The sequence below is a fragment of the Phragmites australis genome, chromosome 13 (assembly GCF_958298935.1).
Source record: "Phragmites australis chromosome 13, lpPhrAust1.1, whole genome shotgun sequence".
In the NCBI taxonomy this organism is placed as follows: domain Eukaryota; kingdom Viridiplantae; phylum Streptophyta; class Magnoliopsida; order Poales; family Poaceae; genus Phragmites; species Phragmites australis.
Window position 1 is genome coordinate 3,089,646 of NC_084933.1, and position 24,504 is coordinate 3,114,149.

The 24,504-nt window shown below is 43.5% G+C and overlaps 1 protein-coding gene across 1 annotated transcript; it reads left to right on the forward strand.

The window, feature by feature from the left end:
• The first annotated feature begins 20,751 nt into the window (after positions 1-20,751).
• Positions 20,752-23,276, forward strand: LOC133889306 (uncharacterized). The gene is made up of 2 exons (XM_062329824.1): positions 20,752-21,254; positions 21,376-23,276. The coding sequence occupies exon 2, from the start codon at positions 21,401-21,403 to the stop codon at positions 23,054-23,056; it is 1,656 nt and encodes a 551-aa protein (XP_062185808.1). The 5' UTR covers positions 20,752-21,254; positions 21,376-21,400; the 3' UTR covers positions 23,057-23,276.
• The last annotated feature ends 1,228 nt before the right edge of the window (positions 23,277-24,504 follow it).

A 24,504-nucleotide genomic window follows, 5' to 3' on the forward strand; every position in this document is an offset into this window, starting at 1 on the left:
AATTCCGAATCAGCAAGTCATCAACTTACGAAACTTGATTTCCATTGCATAGATGAGTTTACAAGATACCTCTCTAGAGCATCCAACAAGGATTTCTATGAAATCCCAAAACATCTCTTTCGAGTTTCTCTATCTCTCTGTTGTGTTGTTCTGCACCCTTACTACCCAATACAATAGACATCTCTATTTATAGGGTAGCCACATGCACAAACGTGACCGAATCGAACTACAAGTTCCTATCGTATTCAATCTGGTCTCTATCCTCCTCTAATTATAAGAGGACAAACAACTTCCGCTAATTATCTAATTAGCCAACTACTTTTATGTAATCATGCATGCACATCTCCCATGCACACATGCATATACGTAACCAACTCAGAGTCCGTCTCTGACACTAACTCTTGTCTCAAGTCCAGCTAGCACACGACTCCCTCATGCCTACTCCAACTTGAATATGAATTAGTGTTCATGTCCTCTCACGATCAGATCGCCTCTTGCGTCCATCGCGTAGCCTTGTCTCCATATGCATTGTTTTCTCAGCTCGAACATCCCGCATGACATCCTCAATCACCACAACCTCAGTTCCTCCTGAAGCTAGTCGCCAAACCTTAGTTCCTCCCTAAACTTAGTTCGTCGATCCATCATCGACCACGTTCGCCTTCGAGCAACACCTGCACATGAATCAAACAACAATCGAGTATGAGCACAAGTCCTTCCTGACTTGACTCAAGATTAGTTCACGTAACACCACGCAAACTCCAAGCAAAACCAACACACTAACATAAGCATACCCAACTAATGAAAACACATCAAACCAACTATACTATCCAAGCATATCTTAGCAACTCATGAACATCAACCAAATGTCATTATGCTAAATCACTTTGCTCTACCAATTTCATCAATCAAACCAATTTTTCATCACATGATCTCACACTATCAGACTCCCCTGAGAACCGGTAGGTCTTGGAGTCTGTCCTTGCAGAGCGGAGAAAGTCGGGTGTCGCACCATCCACATTGGTCGTGGAGCAGTCGAGGTTGACATGTAGATGGAAGAGGCTGACTCTCCATCTGTGTACGTTGAGAGCTCCCGCTCATAGAATACGACAAAATCCTCTTGCGCTTCTTGTCCTCCTAGTGGTTCTTCAGCATGAACTCCACCATGAGAGAGGTGCTCACTAGCTTGGTGAAGTTGGTGAATTCATGCGATGATAGCTGGTCTTGCATCTTGGAATTGAGACCGTTCACAAAGCGATATTGCTTCCGCTCGTCGGTGTTGACTTTATCCTGAGTATACTGTGCAAGGTGGTTGAACACCTACACATACTCCATCACTGATCTACATCCTTGCTTGAGGTCTAGGAACTTCAACCTCTTGACCTCCATAATCCCCTTGGGGATGTGAAAATCACAGAAGGCTTGGTAGAACTCCACCTAAGAGACACGGTGATTGGCGACAGGCATGGCTAAATAGTTGGTCCACCATGCATCGGCCGTGCCTTGGAGTTGATGGGCGGTGAAGAGTGCCTTCTCATGGTCCTCACACCGAAGGAGAGCGAGCTTCTACTCGATAGTCCATAGTCAATGATCGGCGTCAAGAGGATCCTCAGCACACGTGAAGGTGGGCGGCTGAATCTGGAGAAAATCCAAGAAGTCATCATGGCGTCCGGCCCCACCTCCTCTATGAGGGGCCATGTTACGCACGAGAGCTTGGAGGAGCACCTTCTGAGCTTAACGGTTCTGTTCAATTTGCATAAACACATCCGCCGTACTCGGCAATGGAGGGTTGTTCTCATTGGAACCCTCAGAAATATCATTCCCGAGATTCTGACAGGTCCTCATCCTGTTGTGACGATAAGATGAAAGAGGGAAAGGTCAAACTCTAACATAGCATTGCAGCATTATCCGGATATCATTTGCTTGGATCCCATAATATCGTATATTTGAAAAAATGCACGCATATGGGCGATAGAAAAATGGAGGCATGCTCGATTCCTATCTACATGTTTTTTTCTTGAACGCGTCTCTCCACAACAAACATCAAGATCATATGCATTCATATATACAATAATTACCAATCATCACCCTTCGCGCTAAGAAAAGAACAGGTAGCGCAAACGATGCTTGTGCATCTCGCCGCACAAGCGACATTTCATACGTTGTTGCCAACGTATTCACTCCCCGTACCGTCGCCTTACGGAACACCCTATGTAATCGCCACATGGGTAGACAACTATATCTACCATCGTATGGTAGATGTTCATACGTTATTGCTAACGTATTCACTTCTCGTACCATCGTCGTACGAGACACACCAGGCCCCTGCCTCGCACTAGTTGAGCTCCCGAGATTTACCATCATCGGGATGTATACCTTACCCTTTTTGTCGATGCAACTTGATTCATAAAAAGAAACATCACAATGAGAAACTAAATGACATAAGTGTCGCTAACAACAATATATTAAACTTATGGGCATAATATAATAAGTTCATACATATTAGCAAGAGGGGAACAAAAACAACTTTAGTGGGTTGCTTAGTGATATTGACACATTTACTAACCCACGTCCTAAGCATGTTTAGGTTACTTCATTAAACCAAGCTCTGATGCCACGCTGTGAGGAACCTTCCAAATAGTATTCTAATTAATCATCAGGAAGATCATTTGCTTAATCACAACATCAATGATTAAATGGAATACCATTTCGGTAGTTCTGGCACGTGCTTTGTGCCCAATATCGGAACACGTGCCTTTTCAATATAAAACATCATAACAAAGCTTAAGAAAGAATGAGTAATGAACGTTATATTATAAGTTCTTAAGCATTCAACCATGTACAACAATTTACACAAAACATTAGATCAACTAAGCAGTGGAAACAAAACTATAGACAATAAAAGAAGAGTGGAGCCATATGCTCTTAGGCCCCACCCCAAAAGCTTCACCACTCGAGAGTAGTTGCCGACTCAGGCCCACTGCCAACATCGGTGGGTGTAAAGTAGCCAAAAACGAGCTCCTTCTCATGAGAAGTACCTGAAAGAGCAGCGTAAGTACAAAGTTACTCGCAAGACTTAATCCATATAGGACATATATAAATAGCCTGACTTCAAGGATTATGCATTAAACTATTAGCAAGAAAAGGTCACATAGTTAAGTAAATTCATATGCGTAAGAAACATAAAGACATATGTGTGAGCACCTATACTTAACCAAACAAATCTTTCCAAACCTGTAAACAACATGAACGCAAATGTAAATGGAACCATCTCATGTAAACAACGACCATCGACAACCATGCCCAACAAAACCATATCAAACATCCCACATTTGTGACTCTATGATCGATGCAAATGGACAAGAGCATGCTCATAACTGAGAGTGTGACAATTCGAATTATTTTTTACACCCTACAGGGGGTATAACTTTACCCACACGACGTGAGGACCATACGGCTTGAGTGACCACATAGGCCCATCCAAGGGGGTACCCGTCTCAACCTTTCCCATACCCGGAACCACCCACTTGCAATGCCCCTATGGCATCGGGGTTACTGTGAGCATGTCCTAGACATTGCATAAATAATAAATGATAAAAAAGTGTGCACATGATGCATGTTTGAATAATACTAGAGCATCGTGCTTCGAGAATATTTGCATAAGATCGCTAAGTGATTAGGGTTTCAAAGTTTGAAACCCCCGAATAAGCTAACCTAAGTCCGTCTAGCTTTCAGAGGCTGACGGTCAGACCGACATTGAACTGGTGGTCAGACTGCCAGCGTGCAGAAGGTTTTAGTCTCTGGCGGCTAGACCGCAGGCATGCTGGCGGTCAGACTGTTGTATGGCGGTCAGACTGGCCCTAGTGGCGGTATGACCCCTGTATAGGTTTTTCAACTCGGATTCTCCTGCCCTAACTGGCGGTTAGACCGGACCTATCGACGGTCAGACTGTCAGACCTTACCGACAACTCCTTTGCGGGATCGCCAGCGAGGACTCTGGCGAAACCTTTGACAACGAAGGGTACTAAAATGCTCTATGGGACTAGTGCAGTGCAACTAAAGTGATTTGGATAACATTCACCGAGCTAAACACAAAATACCCCATGGATTGGATCTAGGCTAGGTTGAACTTGGGTCTAAATGACATGAGGGTCGAATCAAGCTCGGAAACAACGGGAAAATGATAGGGGATGCCTCATCTTAGTGTATGGCAGCTTCATAGCTAATCAATCCACTCTGGAGAAGAAGCTCCGATTTGAAGATCGGGCTCTGAGGTGGCGTGCGGGCTTGAGGTTGGATGAGTGTGCCTCCGGCGAGGGAGAAGAGGGGAGGAGCTTGGGGAAATCCTTCGGATGTTTGGGGAGGTTCCCACTGTTGATCTCCGATCGTTGTGGACTTCGAGGTGGAGCTTTCATTCTCTCTCTAAGGTGGAGTGGGGAAGAGAGTGAGGGAGTGAGTGTGAGAGAGAGCAAAAGAGAGTGATCGATTCACTTAAGTCGAGCCTCTGCGTTCTATCGATCAGACCGCCAACACTCCCGGTCAGACCGCGGTAAGTCCACGCGGCTGCACACCTGGCAGTCAGACCGCGGGTAAGTCCGTTCAGACCATGAGGGTGGATTTTGTTGAATTTTCCTAAATGTCCCCTAATCTTTACTCTCCATCTTTTTCTAAGTATTTAGGGTTTGTCCAAAGTGCTCTAAATCATCTCTAAAGTATTTGAAACATATCTCGACTCAACTCAATAAATAAATATGTATAATTATATATATATATATATACATATTTAATTACATAATTAATATTTTGAGATGGGACATCATATATAGACACTGGCTCTTATCTAATCTCAACACATATTCGCAGACATCCACAGTCAAAGTTGATGATTCTTTGTTGTAAAAATCTCATATATAAACTTTTTATTTGTCCAGTTGTCCAAATATATAATTGAAACAGCTAAAAGCTTCACACGTGCTCAAATTAGAGGAAGCCAAAATGTATAAACAGAATCCTACTAGAAAGCAACAAAGCGAAACGCAAGAAACCAACGTCTCCCATCAACAGCAACAACGAACTTTCGGCTGTGACGCTAGACTTGCACTAGCCAGCTTCCGACCGTATCTCTTTGGAAGTAAGTTCCATGGAGTAGCATAGTATATCTTTGGTGCAGTAACGATGTGTGGTGTCGCAATGGAATACTAATGATGTTGAGACGCGACATTGCATGCAACTTTTTTTTAACCCCTTGTACAATATGTAAACACACAATCATATTATTATACGCACGCACTCATATAGCGTCTATCGAAAACCGAAATATGAAGCTTAGAGATTGACGAAGTCATCACATATATCTCGCTATCAATATGTATGTACGCCGTCTATCAAAAAAGAAATTTCTATCTTAGTCAGACACAAAAGAAGCAAACTTAGAATTTAATCTTGATTAATAAGGATATAACTATCTTCACTAATCATCTAAATTAAGTCTTGGTTCTCGACATTACATGCAGCGTTGCCTATCCTCGGCCAGTGACCGTAGCAATAGTATCGTTATTTTCGAAAATTAGCCTTTAGATGACCTAGCTAGATTCCTATCTGAAAGATTGGAAATCTTTAAAAGAAAGACATTGCCTCATATTTTACTGTCTATTGATCTTTAGAAGAAATGAATTCTATATTTTGTAGAAATGAGAAAAGGAAAGGAAAAAACCAAAAGGAAGTTTAGGGGTGTTAATATGAAAACATTCAGAAATCAAATGGAAAGGAAAGAAAAGATTCTGACTTTATTTCTTTTCTCAAATGCAACTAATGGAACAATTAACCATACGTACGTAGTTCACGGTGCAATAATAAAGCCTAACAACTTGTGGTAGTTTGTCTCTCTAGCTGAAGACCACGGTTGAACTGATCATGCATTGCAGTTCTAAAAAAATTATACAAATTGCTTGTGGATGTGTTATTTATGAGGAATTTTACTGTGATTTCCAGTGACTTAAGTGCGTGATCGACCTCAGTTACGTATGAGCCTTACGCAGTTATGCTGTCCACCGCCCTGGCTGCCCGGCGCCACAGCCTTGCGCCTTGGGAGACGGACTCCGATTAACTCGAACTTCAATGCAAGGTAGTGGCAGCGTGCTACTCACCCGTCAAAAAAATATAAGGCGTATTGGGGACGGTTGCCAGCCCGGGTGGCTTAGCGTCACCGGTGAAGCCCGGGTTTGAGGCCATGGTAACGTCTCACCCGCCCGTATACTAATTTTGAGTGTACGTGGGTGTCGTACCGAGGGTTACGTGTGTATATATATGCATATAATTTTAAAAAAATATAAGGTGTATTTTATTATATAATAGTCTTCAAAGACAAAAATATAAGATATATTTTATTATGTCACAGTCTTCAAAATTAGATTTTGATCATTACTTTCTCACAATATATGTTATTTATAGCTACAAAACTAATATTATGTCAAAGTATTTTAAAATATGAATCTAGTTATCTAATTTTATATACTAAACATACTAATAATTTAAATAATAATTATTGGTCAAAATATACAAAATTTGACTTTTTAAAAAATATAGGCCTTGTATTTTTGAAGGGAGGGAATACTGATTTTTGGTTTCAATACACACAATAGAGTTGTTCAAAATGGAAAAGGTGATGTGAGGAATGAGCCAATGACAAATGGTCTGTGGAAGTCCGGGCCCATATGTCAAGCAAATCAGACGAGACTCGTCCGAGAACTCATGTCAATGCATCGGTTATCCCTCTTATTGTAAATTTAAATTATTTTAGACTTGAGCATAAGGATTAATAAATTAAATTAAATGATCTTGGTGCTAGAGTTGTAAGCGGACCGAGCTCGAGCCAGCCTAGCACCTTAATGATCGAGCTCGAAATAAGCTCGAGCCAAGATTGAGATCTGGCCGTGCTTTCAAAGGGGCTCGACCATGGCTCGAGTAGGCTTAAGCTCGAATTGAATAGGCTCGTTTGTAGCCAAGCATTGTTATTTCACATGTAACAAACAATGAGATAACAAAGCAATCTAAATATTGATCAGCGCAAAGCAATGCAAATAGCATTTTTCACATGCATCAATTTTGTTACTCAAATCACAACACAATAACAAGCATTTCTTAATGGGATGAAAGGAATGCATGAAAGACATATAGGGTGGGGAAAACTGACGAGCATTAACAAGGTATTCGAGGTTGGCTCGTTAGGGCTTGCAAGCCCAGAGTGAGGCTCAAGCTTGGCTAGAACAAATCGCGATCTCGAACAAAACAATTTTCTAGCAAGATTGATCCTACACTTAATCGTTCCCCGACTCTTGTATTTGTTGTGAAGCTCCCCCCCCCCTCAGGGGAGCTGACTCGGCCTAGAAGGCCAGTCACCTGGCATGACAAGGGGTGGGCCCACCCGGGTGCCCCCTCTTCCTTGTCCCAAATAGTAGGAGCTCTTTACCAAACTTGTACCTCAAGTAAGGGGTATCCTCCACCTCTTTATATATGAAAAGAGTTCTCCTATTGTATAACAGAGAAAAAAAAGGAGTAAAGAAGAGAGCTCCACCCTATATCATGTGTCCTATGTTCTTGATTGGATCTGTAATTGTGTTGTGTTCATCGGAAGAGATGGACACTACGTGAAAAACAAACATAAGATACACTACATAAGTCATGGGTCGCTAGGACCTGTCACTTAAGAGTCATAAGTGACATGTCATGTTACGACCCGTCACTTATGTAACCTCAGATCGAGGTCGAGTCATGACCCGTTACTTACGACAGGTCATTAGTGACGAGTCATAAAGTTACCCGTCACTGATGACATTAATGATAAGTAAAGTTGTGATCCGTCACTAATGACCAACTCATTAGTGACGTGTCATCCTAGACTAGTCATCAGTGATAGGTCTTCCTAAACCAGTCATAAGTGACGAGTGATGTTACAACCCGTCATTGATGATAAGTCATAAGTGACAGGCCATAATGCCCGTCACTGATGACTCGGCTCTATTATTAGATCTGGTTAGGTACTGTCTTTTCTTACTTAATTTGCCCAACTAAAACTAAACGTATTGTGCAGATTAAAAAGATATTGTGTAAAAAGGTTACAACCATACTATAGTATAACATTTACGTATAAAAGCACAAATGTAAACACAAAACTTATAACCATGCTATAGCTAAGATTCAAACCAAAGAGATATGAGACTACAAACATTTACAGAAAAATGCATCAACAAGTTATAACTTATGTTTAGCTTATTTCATAAATTTTCATTCACATGTTGAACAAAATTAGTGTAGGGTACGACATCGTATTAGGCACAATTCTTTTCTCTTATCTTTTCTCACCTCAGCAACATTATAATAGAAATTATTGTACATTTTTGTTTAAGTTTGATGTAAGAGATGGCGACCAAGGACGTACACGCACGTTTTGACAACAGTGAAAAAAGTTAGGGGGTGAGAATTTAATTTTTCAAGCCGAATTTGGCCTCGAAAAATTTACCGAACCCGACAAAGTGGGGGAGAAATAGAAGTATAATTTTTCTGTAGATGTCCGTAGAGTCAAAAAACGTCAAAATCAGAGTCCGTATGCAAAAGTTATGCCCGTTTTACCGAAAACACTCCACATCACCTTGGCAAAAACAATCAGTAGTGACAGGTCAAGATTAAGATCCGTCACTATTATGTACAATTATGACCCGTCACTAATAACTTTCAGCAAAAAAGGTTAAAAGGATAAAATATCCAGTTTCATCATAACACACGTGAGGGTGTGGTGTTAATGGGGCTATGAGCGTGAGGGGAGATCGCGGGTTTGATACCCACGGAACACATAATATAAAAATAGTGGGGAAAATAGCAAGTGGCCTGGGTGAGTGGTGATAGCCCCTGCATTAGGATGGTTCGGGTGAAAAAAATACATTTTTTGACTTTTTTATATCCAAAAATGCGAAAAATATTCACCAGTCATTAGTTATGAGTCATAACCATGACCCATCACTTATTATAACCCGTCACTGATGACATTCATAAGTGACGGTGGTGATGGGTCATAATCTGCACCCGTCACCTATGACAGTTATTATCCGTCACTGAATACCTTTTTTTCACGTAATGGAAAAGGGAAAGGTACTGACCACTGCCAATGTTGTTCTATAACAGAATTTTCCATCAAAGGGGACACTAGAGAGTAACACTTAGGTTTCGAGTGATATGCTTGTAACAACTCAAATAATCCTAAAAGAAAATATTAACTCCATATCGTTACTTGGATACGTTTGCTAAGGCAAACTCGTAGTGCATGCGCTACAAAGGCTAACTTTGTAGGCAAGATCTTTTGCTTTTAACCCACTACTACAGAAACCTCCTTCACTACCGGCTCCAAAACCCCTTTCACTGCCGGTTTTGGAGCTGACAGTGGGTAACAAACAGTGATAATCGGGGACTATCACTGTCGGCTCTGTGGATTGACAGTGAAGGGGGTTATCACTGTCGGCTGAAGGATTTGACCGGCAGTGATGCCCTAGGTATCACTGCTTGCTGAAGCTTTCAGCCGACAGTGATTCCCAAGGCATCATTATCGGCTGAAAGCTTCAACTGGCAGTATTGTGCCTCCCCCCTTCTACTCCAGCTCTATCCTCCCTCTCTGTCCTCCGTCTCTCTCCCACTCATGCATACAATGAGACATATGTAATGTAAACCAATAATAAAGGCACCTTCATTAATACATAGTAATTCATGTCACACATATATACATAATATTTCTCATAGGTCACCCCCCAAAAAGTCGGTCGAGTTGAGCCAGTCCAGTATCCCTCTACCTCTCCAGCGATGAGGACCGTGTCTCCGCGCGGATGGCTTATGGCGTCTGTACGTGAGGGGACGCGGGGGTTTGATGGTGGTAGAGCAAAGGACCCAACCACACCTGATCGGCCGCAGCGTCGCCTAAGCTCCAGGCTCACTGGCGTGTCAAAAACATCGAAGTCTGACTCCTGAACGCTACTACAGTTTGAGCATTCGACCTCCTCCGTAGCACACTGACGAGCCATCCTCTTGTCCTCCTCCTCCTAGGTACGCTTATGGGAGGCTGCTTCTTGCTCCTCCGTAGTGCACAACTGACAGGCCAGCCTCTCATCCTCCTCCTCTTGGGCGCATTGACGGGCCACTTCTTCTTGCTCCTCCTTCGTATCATCGTTGGAAGGCCATTCTGTCGAAGAGTCGTCCGACGGTACCAACTCCGAAATATACATTCATTAATACATAGTAATTCATATCCTATATTAATACATAGTAATTAATGTCTTTCATTAAAATGGTGTCATTTGGCAAAATTTAAGCCATCTAACCCTCTGGTAGACTTCCTCCTTATCGCATACTGTCGGAGGATGAACTTCACAAGCAGGGGTCCGGAGGGACCCCCTTTGAGATTCGGCCGGGGGGATGATTCTGAATCTGCCTCGTACGTGAAGTAAATGGGAGTAAATGGGATGCAGGTGGAATGGATGATCGGATGCAGTAGGAAATAAATGCTCAGGGGATTTTAGACAGGTTCGAGCAGCACGGAGCGTAATACCCTACTCCTATGTGTATGCTATAAATGCTCAGGGAATGCCTCTCTAAGGATCTCTTGTGCTACAGGGATGTTTGTCTAAGTCTAGAGCTTCGTGCTTCTTGTTCTTCGTCGGCTTGTCTCGGTCCGGAGGGACTTGACCTGCAGTGAGCTTGATTGTTTTTATGGGCTTGATCGATCTAGAGTCGTTCGTTTCCGGGGAGCCCGCCCCTCTTTTATACCCCGTCGGGGCGGGTAGGGTGCCCAGAAGGTGCCATAAATAGAAAGTAACCATCATAGGCTGCAGCTTGATGTTACGGGGACGGTTGAAAACGTGCCCCCGTCCGGTCTTGTCGTCATCATCCCGCTTTTTGGCGGGTGCTGCGGGGAGGGCCCACCGGGCAGCCACCGAGCACCCCACGTGCCCGCCCGGTCAGAGCGAACCTGACACTGCAGGGCGGCAGGCGATATGCCTCGAGCCCTGCGACGTTATCCCGAGACGCGCCGGATGACGTGCGATGGGACCCGCGCATTAATATCCCCACGCCTCCCTGCCAGACCGTGGCAGGGACTGACAGCATGCATGGGGGGAGTGGTTGGAAGTGACAGGCCACGCGCTCTCTTAAATGCAGCATCGGGCCTCTCACCAATGGACACCTCACCGCTGAGCCCCTGTGGGGTCCACCAGCAAAAGACTTCTCAGGTCCTCGGGGAACTATGAGTGCTCGGGGACTACTGTTCACAGCCCCACACACTCTCTCCTGGATATTCTCTTCCTTGGTCCTCGGGGAACTGCGAGTGCTCGGGGACTACTGTTCATAACCCCGAGCACTCTCTCCCGGATATGCCCTTTCTTGGTCCTCGAGGAACTCGGGTGCTCGGAGACCACTGTTCATGGCCCCGACCACCCTCTCCCGGAACTGTGACTTCTCTCGTCATCGGGGAACTCGGGTGCTCGGGGACCACTGTTCATGGCCCTGAGCACCCTCTCCTGGAACTTGGCCTTCTCGGGTCATCGGGGAACTCGGGTACTCGAGGACCACTGTTCATGGCCCCGAGCACCCTCTCCCGGAACTTGATCTTCTCGGACCTCGGGGAGATAATCCCCGAGGGAGTGTGCCACGTGGCACTCTGCTGTCCTGGCCTCGGGACTCAGGGACCCCTGATTCCCATGTCATCGACACATACTCTGTACTAGAAGGTACAATGTAATCTAAAGGTTTTTCACTGGTCACCGGCACGATCGGTTCATGAAACTCGCCCTTTGGGATGATAACCTATTTCATGAAGAACCCGATGATCTATCCTTGAAGGGTATTTATTTCTACAGGTTGTAACTCTTTTGTGCGTAGTTTGGAGCACTGCATTTGAAGAATCAAAAGAATTAGGAAAAGAAGGCATCGATATGTTATTTCATACCTCAAGATCATTAAACCTAACAGCATCTCCGTCCGGGTTGAATCCGTGCATGAAAGTTAGAATATAAAATGCACAGTGATCCGTGCATTGAACCTGACAGTGTCATTGCCTTATACATTTCAAGAGGAAATGATTCGTTAGTAGAACGAAATGAACCTTTTTATTCAGTAGGAAATGCAAGACATGAATATTCTGTGCGTACTAGAAAGTTGGTTTTTACATTATACTCCCTCCTGAATGGAAAGTGAATAACACTCTTTTTACGGTATCTTGTGTACGCCCTATACATGAATATGAATACCAATTATACTTAGATGCAATCGTCGAGACGATGAAATGATCGAGTTTACCTGTTTAGCATGTCGATGAGATTTTAGTAAGTCGTCTGAGCTCTCTTTTGTGAGCTCAAGACAAAGATCTTGCTCAAGTCTAGGTGGATGACAAGGAGGATCCAATGAAAGCTGCAGGAATATTATGTCACCATAGCAAATTAGTACTAGAATCGAGTTGCCCATAAAAGCAGAACGCCCAGGCGCGCAAGCACGTACTCATACCTATAGGGTAAGAGTATGAATTTCTTGTATTGGTGGTGAAGCAGATACTTCAATATGTAGTTCTCGGTGAAGTCTGGACTCTCCCTTACAAGCGTCTGGTTCACAAGCCTAGGATCGATGAATCCTACTTTACAATCAACTTGTTCTCTGTATGCGCGGTTCTCTATTCTACGAAATAGAGAAGTTAGCCATGCAATTTCAAGGTACAAGATCATATAACATGATTTATATGCATAAGTCACTTACAGAGTCCACGCTTTGACTATAGCCGCGTCGAGGGCACCTTCCTTGTACAGTTCATACAAGTCCTTGAAATACACCCAAAAGGAGCCGTCCCCATTGAGAAAATATTCTTCTATGTATCTTACAGGGAACGCCTGCAAATCTTCCTGGATTGATCCAAGTACCACTGATGTAATTGGCGTATTTGAGTTGTAAGGTTTCTTTCTATATCTGGTTTGACCAAAGGTTTGATAAACTCAAACAGCCATGTAACATCCAACTTTGTAATATCCGCTCCCACAGTAAGCCGTACTAGTTCTTCTGCTAATAGTCTAAAAGTAGCCAGAAAATCCCCAATACTTGGAGCATCCTGAACGATTGGAGCTAATTTGCACTTAGCCTACTTCTTACTGATACGTTCATAGTCACTCGGCAGCTTACTTGAAGCCGCCTCCGTCTGTTTAGATTTGGCTATATTCATGAAAAATATCATAGTATCTTCAGGCACAACAGGCTTCTATGGAGGTGGTGGAGGATGGAAATGAGTTGTGACATTGGCGTCCACAATCTTTTTTGTTTCCTCGTCAGTGAGTGAATAGACATCTTTGGGTTCCACCAACTTTTTAGATGCCACCGGCTTCTTAGATGATGTCGTCTGCTTGGATGTTTTAGAACCTGATCGTGTTTTTAGCTGATGGCTGGCTTGTTAATGGTGCTGGCTTCTTGAGCGGTGGACTTCTTCGAGGCGATGGCTGAGGAGGTGGACTTCTTTTGGGAGATGGTTGAGGAGAGTGTGATCTTTGAGGCGACGACGGCTTGGGGTAGTGGATAGTAGAGATTCTCAATAGCTGTCCCTGGTAGAAACACTATGTAGGCCTTCTCCCACGTGATGAATGTGTGCCCGTTCTCTCCTATAGTGTTCGCCCCCTCCTCTACGAGGTAATCCACCTTAACATGACGGTACTGGTCAAATGCCTCATCTACTTCAACCACGGCGTAGCCCTCCGGTATCGGACGTCCGTGCAAATGCTCATGGGAGCCACGGGGATAAGCTACGCCGGAAGCCACCTTGATGGTAATGTTCCTAGCACCAATGTGCAGTTCACACAGTGTCCGTGTTGTGATGAGGTCCATGGGATAAGTGATGGGGTCAGCTCCCGAAACTCTCGTGGACGCACAGCTACTCTGACGAGCACTGGGGCTGGAGCGCGCAATATTAGGAGGCATTGCAGGCCGTTCCCGACCGCTCACAATGGTGCCCCGTTCACGCATGAGGGCTTGTTGTACCTCTTATGCTATATTTTCGTCTGTATGTTCCCTCTCACGTTGTAGCGCTTGTTCAAGCATTTGCATCATCCTAGCTTGTTCTGCATATACGTTCTGTTCAGTGTGCCCTTCCAGTTCTTAAATTAAAGGCCCATGATCATTATCGTGTTACACTTAACTACTTCCATATTTGTCCCTTTAGGAAAGTCGAACTTCTCTAATATCTTGGGCCACAAGATATCGTTCTTGATCGAATCAGGAACCACATGCTGATCACCTCATTCGCCAGTCCACAATCTGTAGCTGATGGGCACGTGATCCTTAACAGTAATCCCACAGACTGACTTGTATGGCCCCAGAACTCTCTCAGTTGCAGTTGGCTCCCCTGCTGGTGAGACCTCCGTGATCACAAATCGTCTCGTAGGCATCTTCGAAGGACCTCGGACACGATGCCACTCCTGGGATTGCTCATTGTCATAACTCTCTAGAGCATCAAGCATCTGCGCATAAGCGAAAAAACTATTGGGAACCTATACGATAATAAGTAGAACAGATGCATTTATCTTCTTATGAATTATCTCATTGCCTCCACAAGAGTCTGTTTGTTCTAGGTTGAGGTAGTGGCTAGGACAACCTTCTTCAATGTTTTACGGTGGCACTACATCTCCTTCTGGCACCTGGGCTGAATCGGTGGTTGGTGGTGTCATCCCTTCCTGGAAGTTCTGCATGCGATGACAACGAGAGGTTGGGTATTCTATAGATAGAGATAAAGCCGACGAGGGAGGGAAAGAGGCTGTTGAAAAAGTGAGATAACCATGAAGGAGTTGATAGATAGAATGCATACACATACAATATTGTAATTGAGTACATTATGACCATATTTAATAAAAATATGTCACATCTTACGAAGCAAAATAGGCATAAAGGTACTGACAATTGATACATTGATCTTATAAGTCACATCATCTTACATAGCAAAATAATGATGATTACAACCAAAACTAGGATTATAACATCTTTACACATAACATCACACTTCTTATTTTCGAAGTTAGACAATTTTAGCTCGGCTTGGATGATTTGACTGTTGTATACTGCAACAGCTTCATGTTTGGACTTGTATCCTTTGTAACATGCTCCTTTTAATCCATTAACTTGTGTGTGGTATTCCTTCCAACTAGAGAACACTCCACTTTACCGATCACGATGAACAACATACCATGTCATAGCAGTCCTAAATTTCAGAGAATATGCAAAAATAATATACTACAAACCACACTAATGCTCTCTGAACTAGTATTGCACTGGATAGCCAAACCAACTAGTATTTCAAAAGCATGGATATTATACCACATATCAAAATACAAGAGAATATTCAAGAGTATTCATTACACATGATCTTGAGATAAAAAAGACAACAAACCATAAAGGACAGTATCTCTCATCATGTATACAGAAAGTAATGGACAACAGGAATATAATTTGTGTAAAAGTGTTCTCATATATTTAGTAACAATTAGCCCTAGAACTGTTAAAATTCTGCTCCCTAATTGTTCTAGTGAATACATCATAGACAGGGCAATGTTTCTGAGATTTCAGCTAGCCAAGAGAACCTGATCTAGTTCTTCAAAATTTAAGACATCATCATAGACATGGCTGCTATACCAACAAAGTGCACAAACTCTGAACAGAACAAATAAGAAAGTACCGAGGTAGGAGAACTGGATATCAGTTTGCAAAATGACTGCTTAGAGAAGCTAACATAACAATTTACCAAGTATCAAGTATATTAGATAGACTTTGAACTTGTAGCAGTACACATCCAGGGATCAATTTAACATGTATTGCACTGGATAGCCAAACCAACATGGATTTCTCAGTGTACAAGTACAGAACCGAACATACAAAACGTAACATCTAGATCTATACTAGTGTACTCAGAAATCAAGCCCAGTCTCAATGCATTCTTTCATCACAGAGCATAAAGCACATGTAACTTGCTGTCCAGATTAACAGAGTAGAGAGAGAGAGAGAGGTGATGATAAAATTTACCTTTGCTCTATCGGTCGGCGAGGTAGGCGGGCGTAGACGACAGCGGCCCGAGCGGGATGGGGGACGACGGTGTCGGGGATGGAGACGGTGGCCTCCGGGACGGGGACGGCAGGGCTCTAGGGAAGGGGACGGCAGCATCCGGGACGGGGAGACAGGGCTTTGGGGATGGTGGCCTCCAAGACGAAGACAACGGGGCTCCAGGGACGGCGGCGTTGGGGAGGATGTGGCGGGGATGGCGGCGTTAGGGAGGAGGCGGCGGGAGACATTTCGACGCGGAGGGCACAGGCCAGGAAATTTTTTCTAAGTGTCAGAGGGCGGGCATCGAGCAAATATATAAGGGAGGGCTTTCACTGCCAGCTCAATATGAGCACCGGTAGTGAAAGAGTACCGTCACTACTGGCTCAATAGAACGACCGGCAGTGAAACTACTTTCACTGCAGGCCCAACAAGTCCACCGGTAGTGAAACCTCTTTCACTGTTTGTACTGTGGAGTGCAAAAAAATTGTTTTAGTTTTGCTCACGCCCAGAGAATCGAACCCACGACCTACACCAAGTAGGAACGAGCAAACCGCTGGGCTACTCAAAAGTTTTCGATTGAGTTTGTACTATCTATATTTATTAACATTTTATTGACCTAAAATCCTAATACATATTTATTTAAATTTAAAAGAGTACCTTCACTGCTGGCTTAATAGGACGACCAGCAGTGAAACTACTTCCACTGCCAGTTTAATAAATCCACCGGCAGTGAAAGTAGTTTCACTGTCGGCCTAATATATCCACCGACAGTGAAAACCCTTTCACTGTTGGTACCGCTGGGTGCAAAAAAATTGTTTTAGTTTCGCACGCGCACATAGAAATTGAAGCTTCTATAACAAAAGTGAGGTATAATTGCATCTAAAACAAATTCATACATAGTAATTAATATAATTTAGCTACTTTGTCTTAACGATTCACCCTTCATTATGATTATGGCGTACATAGGGAGGTTCGTCAGTGTCTTCCATGGGACCTAGGTCGACGTCCTCTCCGAAAGGAGGTAGCATGTCTAATTGATTGTAGTCTTCCTCGTCAACAATATTCTCTATTCCGACAATCCTTCTTTTTCCTTGACGAACCACATGGCGCTCCTCCTTGTTAGCCAGCTCTATGTCCTTTACAAAGAAGACTTGCATAACATCATTCACAAGTACGAATAGTTCTTCCCTGTATCCAACGAGTTTTTAGTCTACTGTAGTCATACGTACTTGTCGATCTTCACACCCCCCTGGGAGTTTGACCCATTAGCATCGCAAAAGAGAAAGCTTTAACATTCCATAGTCGAGCTCCCAGATCTCCTCTATGAATCTATAGTAGGTTTCCTTACTTCCATTACGGTCATAGGCATCTATACGGATATTGCTATTTTGATTGGAGTTCTTATTATCATGAGCTCTCGTATAAAATATATTTATGTCATATCATTGGAACGTGAAGATTGTAGTTGAGACTGTGTATTTGACCTGGAGAACCGCTTCTTGTTCTCGCAATCGACGCATGGACAACACATGTATTGAGACGGCTGCTACCAGGAAACCCTCCATGCCGTTCTTGTACTCTGCTCTCACACGGCTCGCATCGTACACCCATCTTCTGTGCATCTACAATTATATCATTATTTTAAATCCAAATTCAAATATCTAGAAGATTTTGCGATCACCAACGAATAAATTACTTCGCCATCTCCTACCGGCAATTGGCCCGAGTTGGAGGAGCCGCCTTTTGTATGCTTTCGCGTTCGCTTCCGATGAGTATTTATTGGTGTCATCTCTAAAATTTTTCTTTATTATTCAACCCTTATCTAGGACTCATTAAGAAAAAAATGAAAAATAAATACGTTCATACCTAAAGTTTCTATATTGAAAGTTGCTAATTAAATAAAATATAAAAAATACAATTGGATCTTGCTACATACCTAAATATCATGGCTAATTTTTATAATTCATTAAAAATTAAAAATAAATATGCTCATACCTAAAGTTTCTATATTGTAGACTTCTAAATTTATTCATATGGTTCATTAGGATCAACTTTGAAGATTTGCCTAAGTCTCTGTAGGGATAAGATCAACTTTGGTTTTTCAGGTAATATTTTGAGTTAAAATGCTAAATATAGGATTAACTTTGGGGATTTCAACTTATTTGAGCTCAAGAGGCTCCTGCTAGAAGCTTGCTTGCTGTTAGGGAAAAATTTAGAGTTCACTTATCATAAAAAAATGAAGAAAGGGCAAATAAGCAAATGGAGAGGAAAAAAAAGATTTTGTTTAGATAGCTAGAGAGAGCTCATCTAGACCTCCTTCTTAGCCAAAATTGAGATTGAGTGGTGGGGGAATTAATGTGAGAGAATGGATGAAGTGGTTGTTGCTATAGGAGATTTTGTGATGGAGAAAGTACTAAAATGACTCTGTTAACTCGAGGTAGAAGAAGATGGGGAAGATGAGAATATCATTGTTGGCTCATATAATCCGCCGACAGTGATGTAGAGATATCACTGCTGGTCAGTAGATTAAGCCGACAGTGATGATATGTGAGTGTATCATTATCGACTTAATCCATCAGTCGACAATGATGACCTTTATCACTACTGGTTCATAAGCCACGACAGTTGATTCTTCCTACACAACAAATGAACTGACAGTAATACTCTATTACTGACAGTAATACTCTATTACTGTCAGTCTATAAAAACCAACATTGATAAATAGATATATAAACTTAATTCTGTAGCAGTGATAGGAGGAAAGGTAGAGAACACTTCCGATCGTTACCCTTAAGTAGTGTACCTTAGTCTGTTAAAATATTACTCGAAACATCCATCGAAAGCAAGCTGCGCATAATCAATACCTAGTAATGACACCTCACCAATCAATCAGTATTTGCTTTATATATATGTTAGTCAAACCAGAGAACATGTCAAAGGTTCTTATTAGAATGTCAGAAGTTAATTTCTAACCAAACCTAGTTGGTAGGATTCTGACAAAATATATGCAGAAGAGGAAAGAAAATCCTCCCGGTTCATCATCGAGGCAAATTTGGTGTCTCCTAATATTTTATTTGAGAATTTGTCTCTTAATATATTGGTGAGGCTAAAATGGCTCTTTTAAGCCATTGTTTGGATCGTGAGTTTTACTAAAGTTTCTTTTTTACCTAAGTTAGTAATACGAGTTTTAAGTTGTATATATATTCAGTTGGGATAATGGTTACCAAAACCCTTCAATTGGCAAGAACCTTTAAATTTATTATCCTGCTTATATGTTGAGTTTATAAAAAATATGACTGAAAGTACTTTTCACAAAACCCATCATATTTAAGTTTGAAAAAAATGGTTTCTATTATTCAACTATCCATATATAAGCAAACATGATCTTAAGTTGTTAGACTAAAATTTAACAAAAATCTGGTTTTGCTCAAATAAACTCCAATAAATTTCTAAATGGTGAATATAAAACAAATGTAGCACACTATAGAAAAGTTTCATGTAGCTATAGCATTTCTCTTGCTTAGAGTGATATCTCTTGCTTACAGTGATGCATTGCACTGCATGTCTGCATCACTAAAGTTGGTGTGTCATTCTCGTATTTTTCATTTTAAAACAAACTTTTCCTTAAGAATCATGTCCCAAAGCACTGGGCAAGTGTTTAAAACTGTTATAGTCCACATGACTATTGCACATGTAACTATCATCATCATGGGGAATTCCCTCCAAGAGAAATGGAATTATCTATTGAGACATGGCAAATTGGAGAGAGAGAGAGAGAGAGAGGATCTAGAGAGAGAGAGAGGATCTGCATGAACTCCTCAATTTCAACCTTGCTGTCTCTTCTGACCTCAAAATATGCACTCCTCTCTTATCCACTCTTATAGCTGCGGCTTTTGCCCTTTATTTCGTTCATACTCCTTTTGGCTAGTAAGAGAACAAGTAAAAAAAACAAAAAAGTACACTAGACAAATACAGAAAATAAATTATAAATCAAGAATAACACTGTAAAATCGATAAAAAAAAACAGATATCACTTATAAACAAGTCTTAGTTTCGTGAAAGTATTTGACTTATAACCTTTTCTAGTATTACATACAGATAAAAACAAAAGAGATATTGAATCGTTTTTTAAATGTATATCTTTTTGTGCAGCACAGTTATCTAACATATTTTTTCTCACTTTCCTGATACTGTGGTAACATCTGTGTTTTTCCATACTCTTTCATAATTTAATCGTAAGATAGCTGACTAACATCGACCGAACAGCAATTAAGAGAAGGAAAATGGAACAATGTCAAACCTGAGTTCAAAAAATTTTAGATGGCGGAAGAGAGAAAATGTGATTACAGAAAAAAAAGAAGAGAAAAAACTCTTGGTAAAAGCATCAGCAAATCCGAGGACGAAACGGCAAAACGTGGTGTTGCGGTAAGTTTACTTGCTCCAAAGTCCACCCAACTGCTACTCCGCGCAGAGTAGACTACCCTCCCCAATAAAAAAACCCACCAGCACCCATCCACCATCTACTCCCCATCTCTTTCCCACTGACTGTTGGTCCCACAGAGACTAGGTCCCACTCTACAGCGTCGGGGCTCTGCTCCCGCTCACTCGCGAAAGTGTTAAAAGGCACCGGGAAAGTTACCCAGCCCTGCCCAACCACTGCACCATCATCAACTCACTCCGTCCTGGCTGGCGAGGTGAGCCAGGCGAGAGCGAGAGAGAGAGAGAGAAGAGGCATCGAGGCCGCGGCGGCTGCTTGTTTTTGTTGCCTTGCTCCCGCTCCAATTTATGGCGATTTAATGCCACCAGCAAGGAGTTGGATGCCGAGCAGTGGCCGCATCAATGGCGTCGCCTAAATCCAAGTCTCACTGCTAGCCTCCTTCTAGCTCCCTCTTGCTCATTTCTCCTCGTCTTTCTTTCCTTCTCCTCCGCCGCCGTCGCCATCCGCGCATTTCCTTTCACACTTCTTCTTCTCCGTCTCCATTCTGGTTTCTTGGAGCACCACCCGAGAAATGCTATTTTTCTTTTCCAGTTGTAGTCTTGTCTTGATGTGTTGACATCTCTGCTCCGCCATTAATTCCTCCCTCCTGCTGCAGCTGCTGACTCGCTGCCAGCTGGCGAGCCAGACACGAAATCGGAGTGTTCGAATTCAAATCCCCTTCTTGGTTGGTTGCCTAATTCGTATTCGCTGCAAAATGCCAAGATCTTCTTGCGAAGGTTTATGCTTTTGTAGATTTTTCGGTTTCTTTTTCATGGTTGTTTGGTAATTGGGGACAAATCTTTTAGTTGAGAGCTCGAGGAGGTCGGAGGCATGGGGGCGGAGCCGCTGGTGCACAAGGTTCTCTCTATGGCGACGTCGTCGTCCTCGTCCAAGAAGGTGAGGCCGGTGGCGAGTGCCAAGGGCGGCGAGGCGGCGGAGTTCGGCAGGGTGGGCATCCTGTCGTTCGAGGTGGCCGACGCCATGTCGCGCGCCGCCAACCTCTACCGCTCGCTCTCCGACGCCGAGGCGGCACGCCTGCTTGGGCCGCTCTGCCTCGGCTCCCACGCCGTGCGCGCGCTCGTCCCCGGCGACGACGCGCGGCTCCTGGCCCTCGCGCTCGCCGAGAAGCTTGACGCGCTTAACCGCGTCGCCGCCGTGGCCTCGCGACTCGGGCGACGGTGCACGGTCCCAGCGCTCCTGGGGTTCGATCACGTCTACGCCGACCTCCTCGCCGGCCGCTCGGACACCGCCGCGGCCGCCTTCGCGGTGGCCTCCCCTTCCGACGCCACCTCGCTCGTCCGCAAGCTCGACCGTCTCGCGGCCGCCACGGCCGCGCTCTGCGCGGAGCTCGAGGCGCTCACCGAGCTCGAGCAGTCGGCACGGAAGCTCCCCACCGACGAAGCCCGCCGCGCGCTCGAACAGCGCACGCGGTGGCGCCGTCACGACGTGCGCCGGCTGAGGGATTCGTCTCTCTGGAACTGGACCTACGACAAGGCCGTGCTCCTGCTCGCGCGCGCCGTCTGCGCCATCTACGACCGCATCCGCCTTGTGTTCGGTGACCCTATGCTCGGGCTCGACTTGCTGGCTACTACCCGGGAGTCACGGCAATGTGACCAAAGCCGTCAACTTTCCGGTCCAGTGACAGCAAATTCAGGTCCTGTCCGGGCCAATTTCAGTGATACCAAGTCAGGGCCAATTGCCAGAGTCGATATGGATACGCCGCGCTCAGTGAATCTCCGGTCTAATTGCGGAGCAAGCCCGGGGAGGATGTTCATGGAGTGTTTGAGCTTGAGTAGCTCGGTATCATGGAAGGATGGGTTTGAGGATGAGTTCTTGGAGGATGTGAGCTGCATTAGCACGATCAGGTCGGGGATGCTCGTTCCATTCAGCGGTGAGCAGGGGGTGTCCACAACAACAGCCAAGAGCGGCAAGATTGGCAGAAGAGCGCGGTTTGGTCCGAAGAGCACCGTGACATCACTTGCGCCGCCATCCACAATTGGTGGCTCAGCCCTTGCATTGCATTATGCAAATATCATTATCATCATCGAGAAGTTGCTTCGGTACCCACATCTTGTTGGTGAGGAGGCACGGGATGACCTGTACCAGATGCTGCCCTCTAGTTTGAAGGCGGCATTGAGGAAAAATCTGAAAACATATGTCAAGAACATGGCGATCTACGACGCGTTCCTCGCACACGATTGGAGGGAGACTCTTGAGAAGACATTGGCATGGCTTGCTCCGATGGCCCACAACATGATCCGGTGGCAGGCTGAGAGGAACTTTGAGCAGCAGCAGATTGTGTTGAAAGGGAATGTATTGCTGTTGCAGACATTGTATTTCGCCGATCGGGAGAAGACTGAGGTTGTGATCTGCGAATTGCTTGTCGGGCTAAATTACATCTGCCGGTACGAGCAGCAGCAGAACGCGTTACTTGACTGCTCAAGTAGTCTTGACTTTGATGAATGTGTGGAGTGGCAACTTCAGTAGAGTCCAAGGTCAGGTTTCTGCTCTGTTCCATAGTGTGTAAGTGATATGAAAGAACAAAGGGTACTTGTGTTTTGGTTTGTTTCTTTCCCCCCTTCTTTTTTTCGTGCATGTTGCACATGAGATCATCTACTGAAAAGATGCTCATTCTAACTCCGGTTGTACATACTTTTGTTGAATCCATGTGTCAAGCAATCTGAAAACAGGTTTCTTTCATAGTAAATTTGCATGACATGTGTTTTGGTGCAACAGATTTGCCAATGGTTAGATAAACTTATATGAATGGGTAATGAAATCACAAAGTTGCTACATTTTGCTGTTGAATTGTAGCATATGGAATATTCAGGCAATGAATATGAAGTTAGTGCCTTTAGTTATCGTTTTTCATCAGCATGGGACTTTGCTAAAAGCACATCGAGAAAAGCTAAGATAATGTAACCGTGTTGCATAAAGGTATCACATTAGCCATTAATTTAGGAAGCATAATATCAGGGTAGCAGTTGTTGATGCTAACCCACTCATCTCAAAGGCAAATATATCATTTTCTTCGTACCGTAAAGCGACCGGGTTTAGTTGGTAGGTCAATTAGTTTAGCTTCTCTGAAGGATTTTTTCCACTTGTTGGCGTTGTTTCCTCAGAAAGTACACTTGATAAACAGATGGTAATGCAACAGAAAAAAGTTACAAGGATTGCACTTTCAAAAAATGAAACCAATCATGAATCAACCTGTTAAACATCTACTGTTGAGTGCTACTCTTTTGTTTCACAAAACAAGTTTACTATATATGCTGCTCATCTGAAACTAGCAACTGAGCAAGTTGGTACAGCATATGCCGTAAACATTCATTAGCAGTCAGTAAATGTAAGTACTATTCTTGGTCCTTTTTCTAGGTTTGTGGGAACAATAATTTGCTACAATTTGTCTTGTTGATCAACTAATGAACTCGCTATCTCGCTGCAACTGATATTATTGTGGTAACCTGAAAACTTGTTTGCGTCATTGTAGTTGTAGTTCAGTGTGTTTCTGATTGCGAGTGCTCTTCTGATCGGGTATCCAATAATAACATGGAACTCTATGCAAATTCTACTCTTTGTGAAAATGATAACTTAAGTTAGTTTTGTGAAAGTGATATGTCACTACATAATCTGGGATGTACTACTACTGTTACATCAGTCTGTGATCCTTCATTCTGAGTAGCATTGAAACTATAATGTGAATGCTGTTTGCCTTTAGGGATGCAAACTTTTCTGCATCTGCTTTGGCCATTAACAGCATCGCCATTTCCCCCATCAAGCTTTTGCTTATCACAGCTTGATTACGGTTTCCAGGTGAGGTTGTAAATTTATTACAATGCGCTTGCAGCACTTGATGACCGTCTAGGACTGCAAGCTCATCATCCTGTGGTCCGCGCATGTGTGAGTTATGGTTTCATGTTACCAACCAGTGTTCT

Bases quoted from the DNA above. Each gene is read 5' to 3' on its own strand.
- LOC133889306 (XM_062329824.1), top strand. From the start codon at position 21,401: ATGGGGGCGGAGCCGCTGGTGCACAAGGTTCTCTCTATGGCGACGTCG.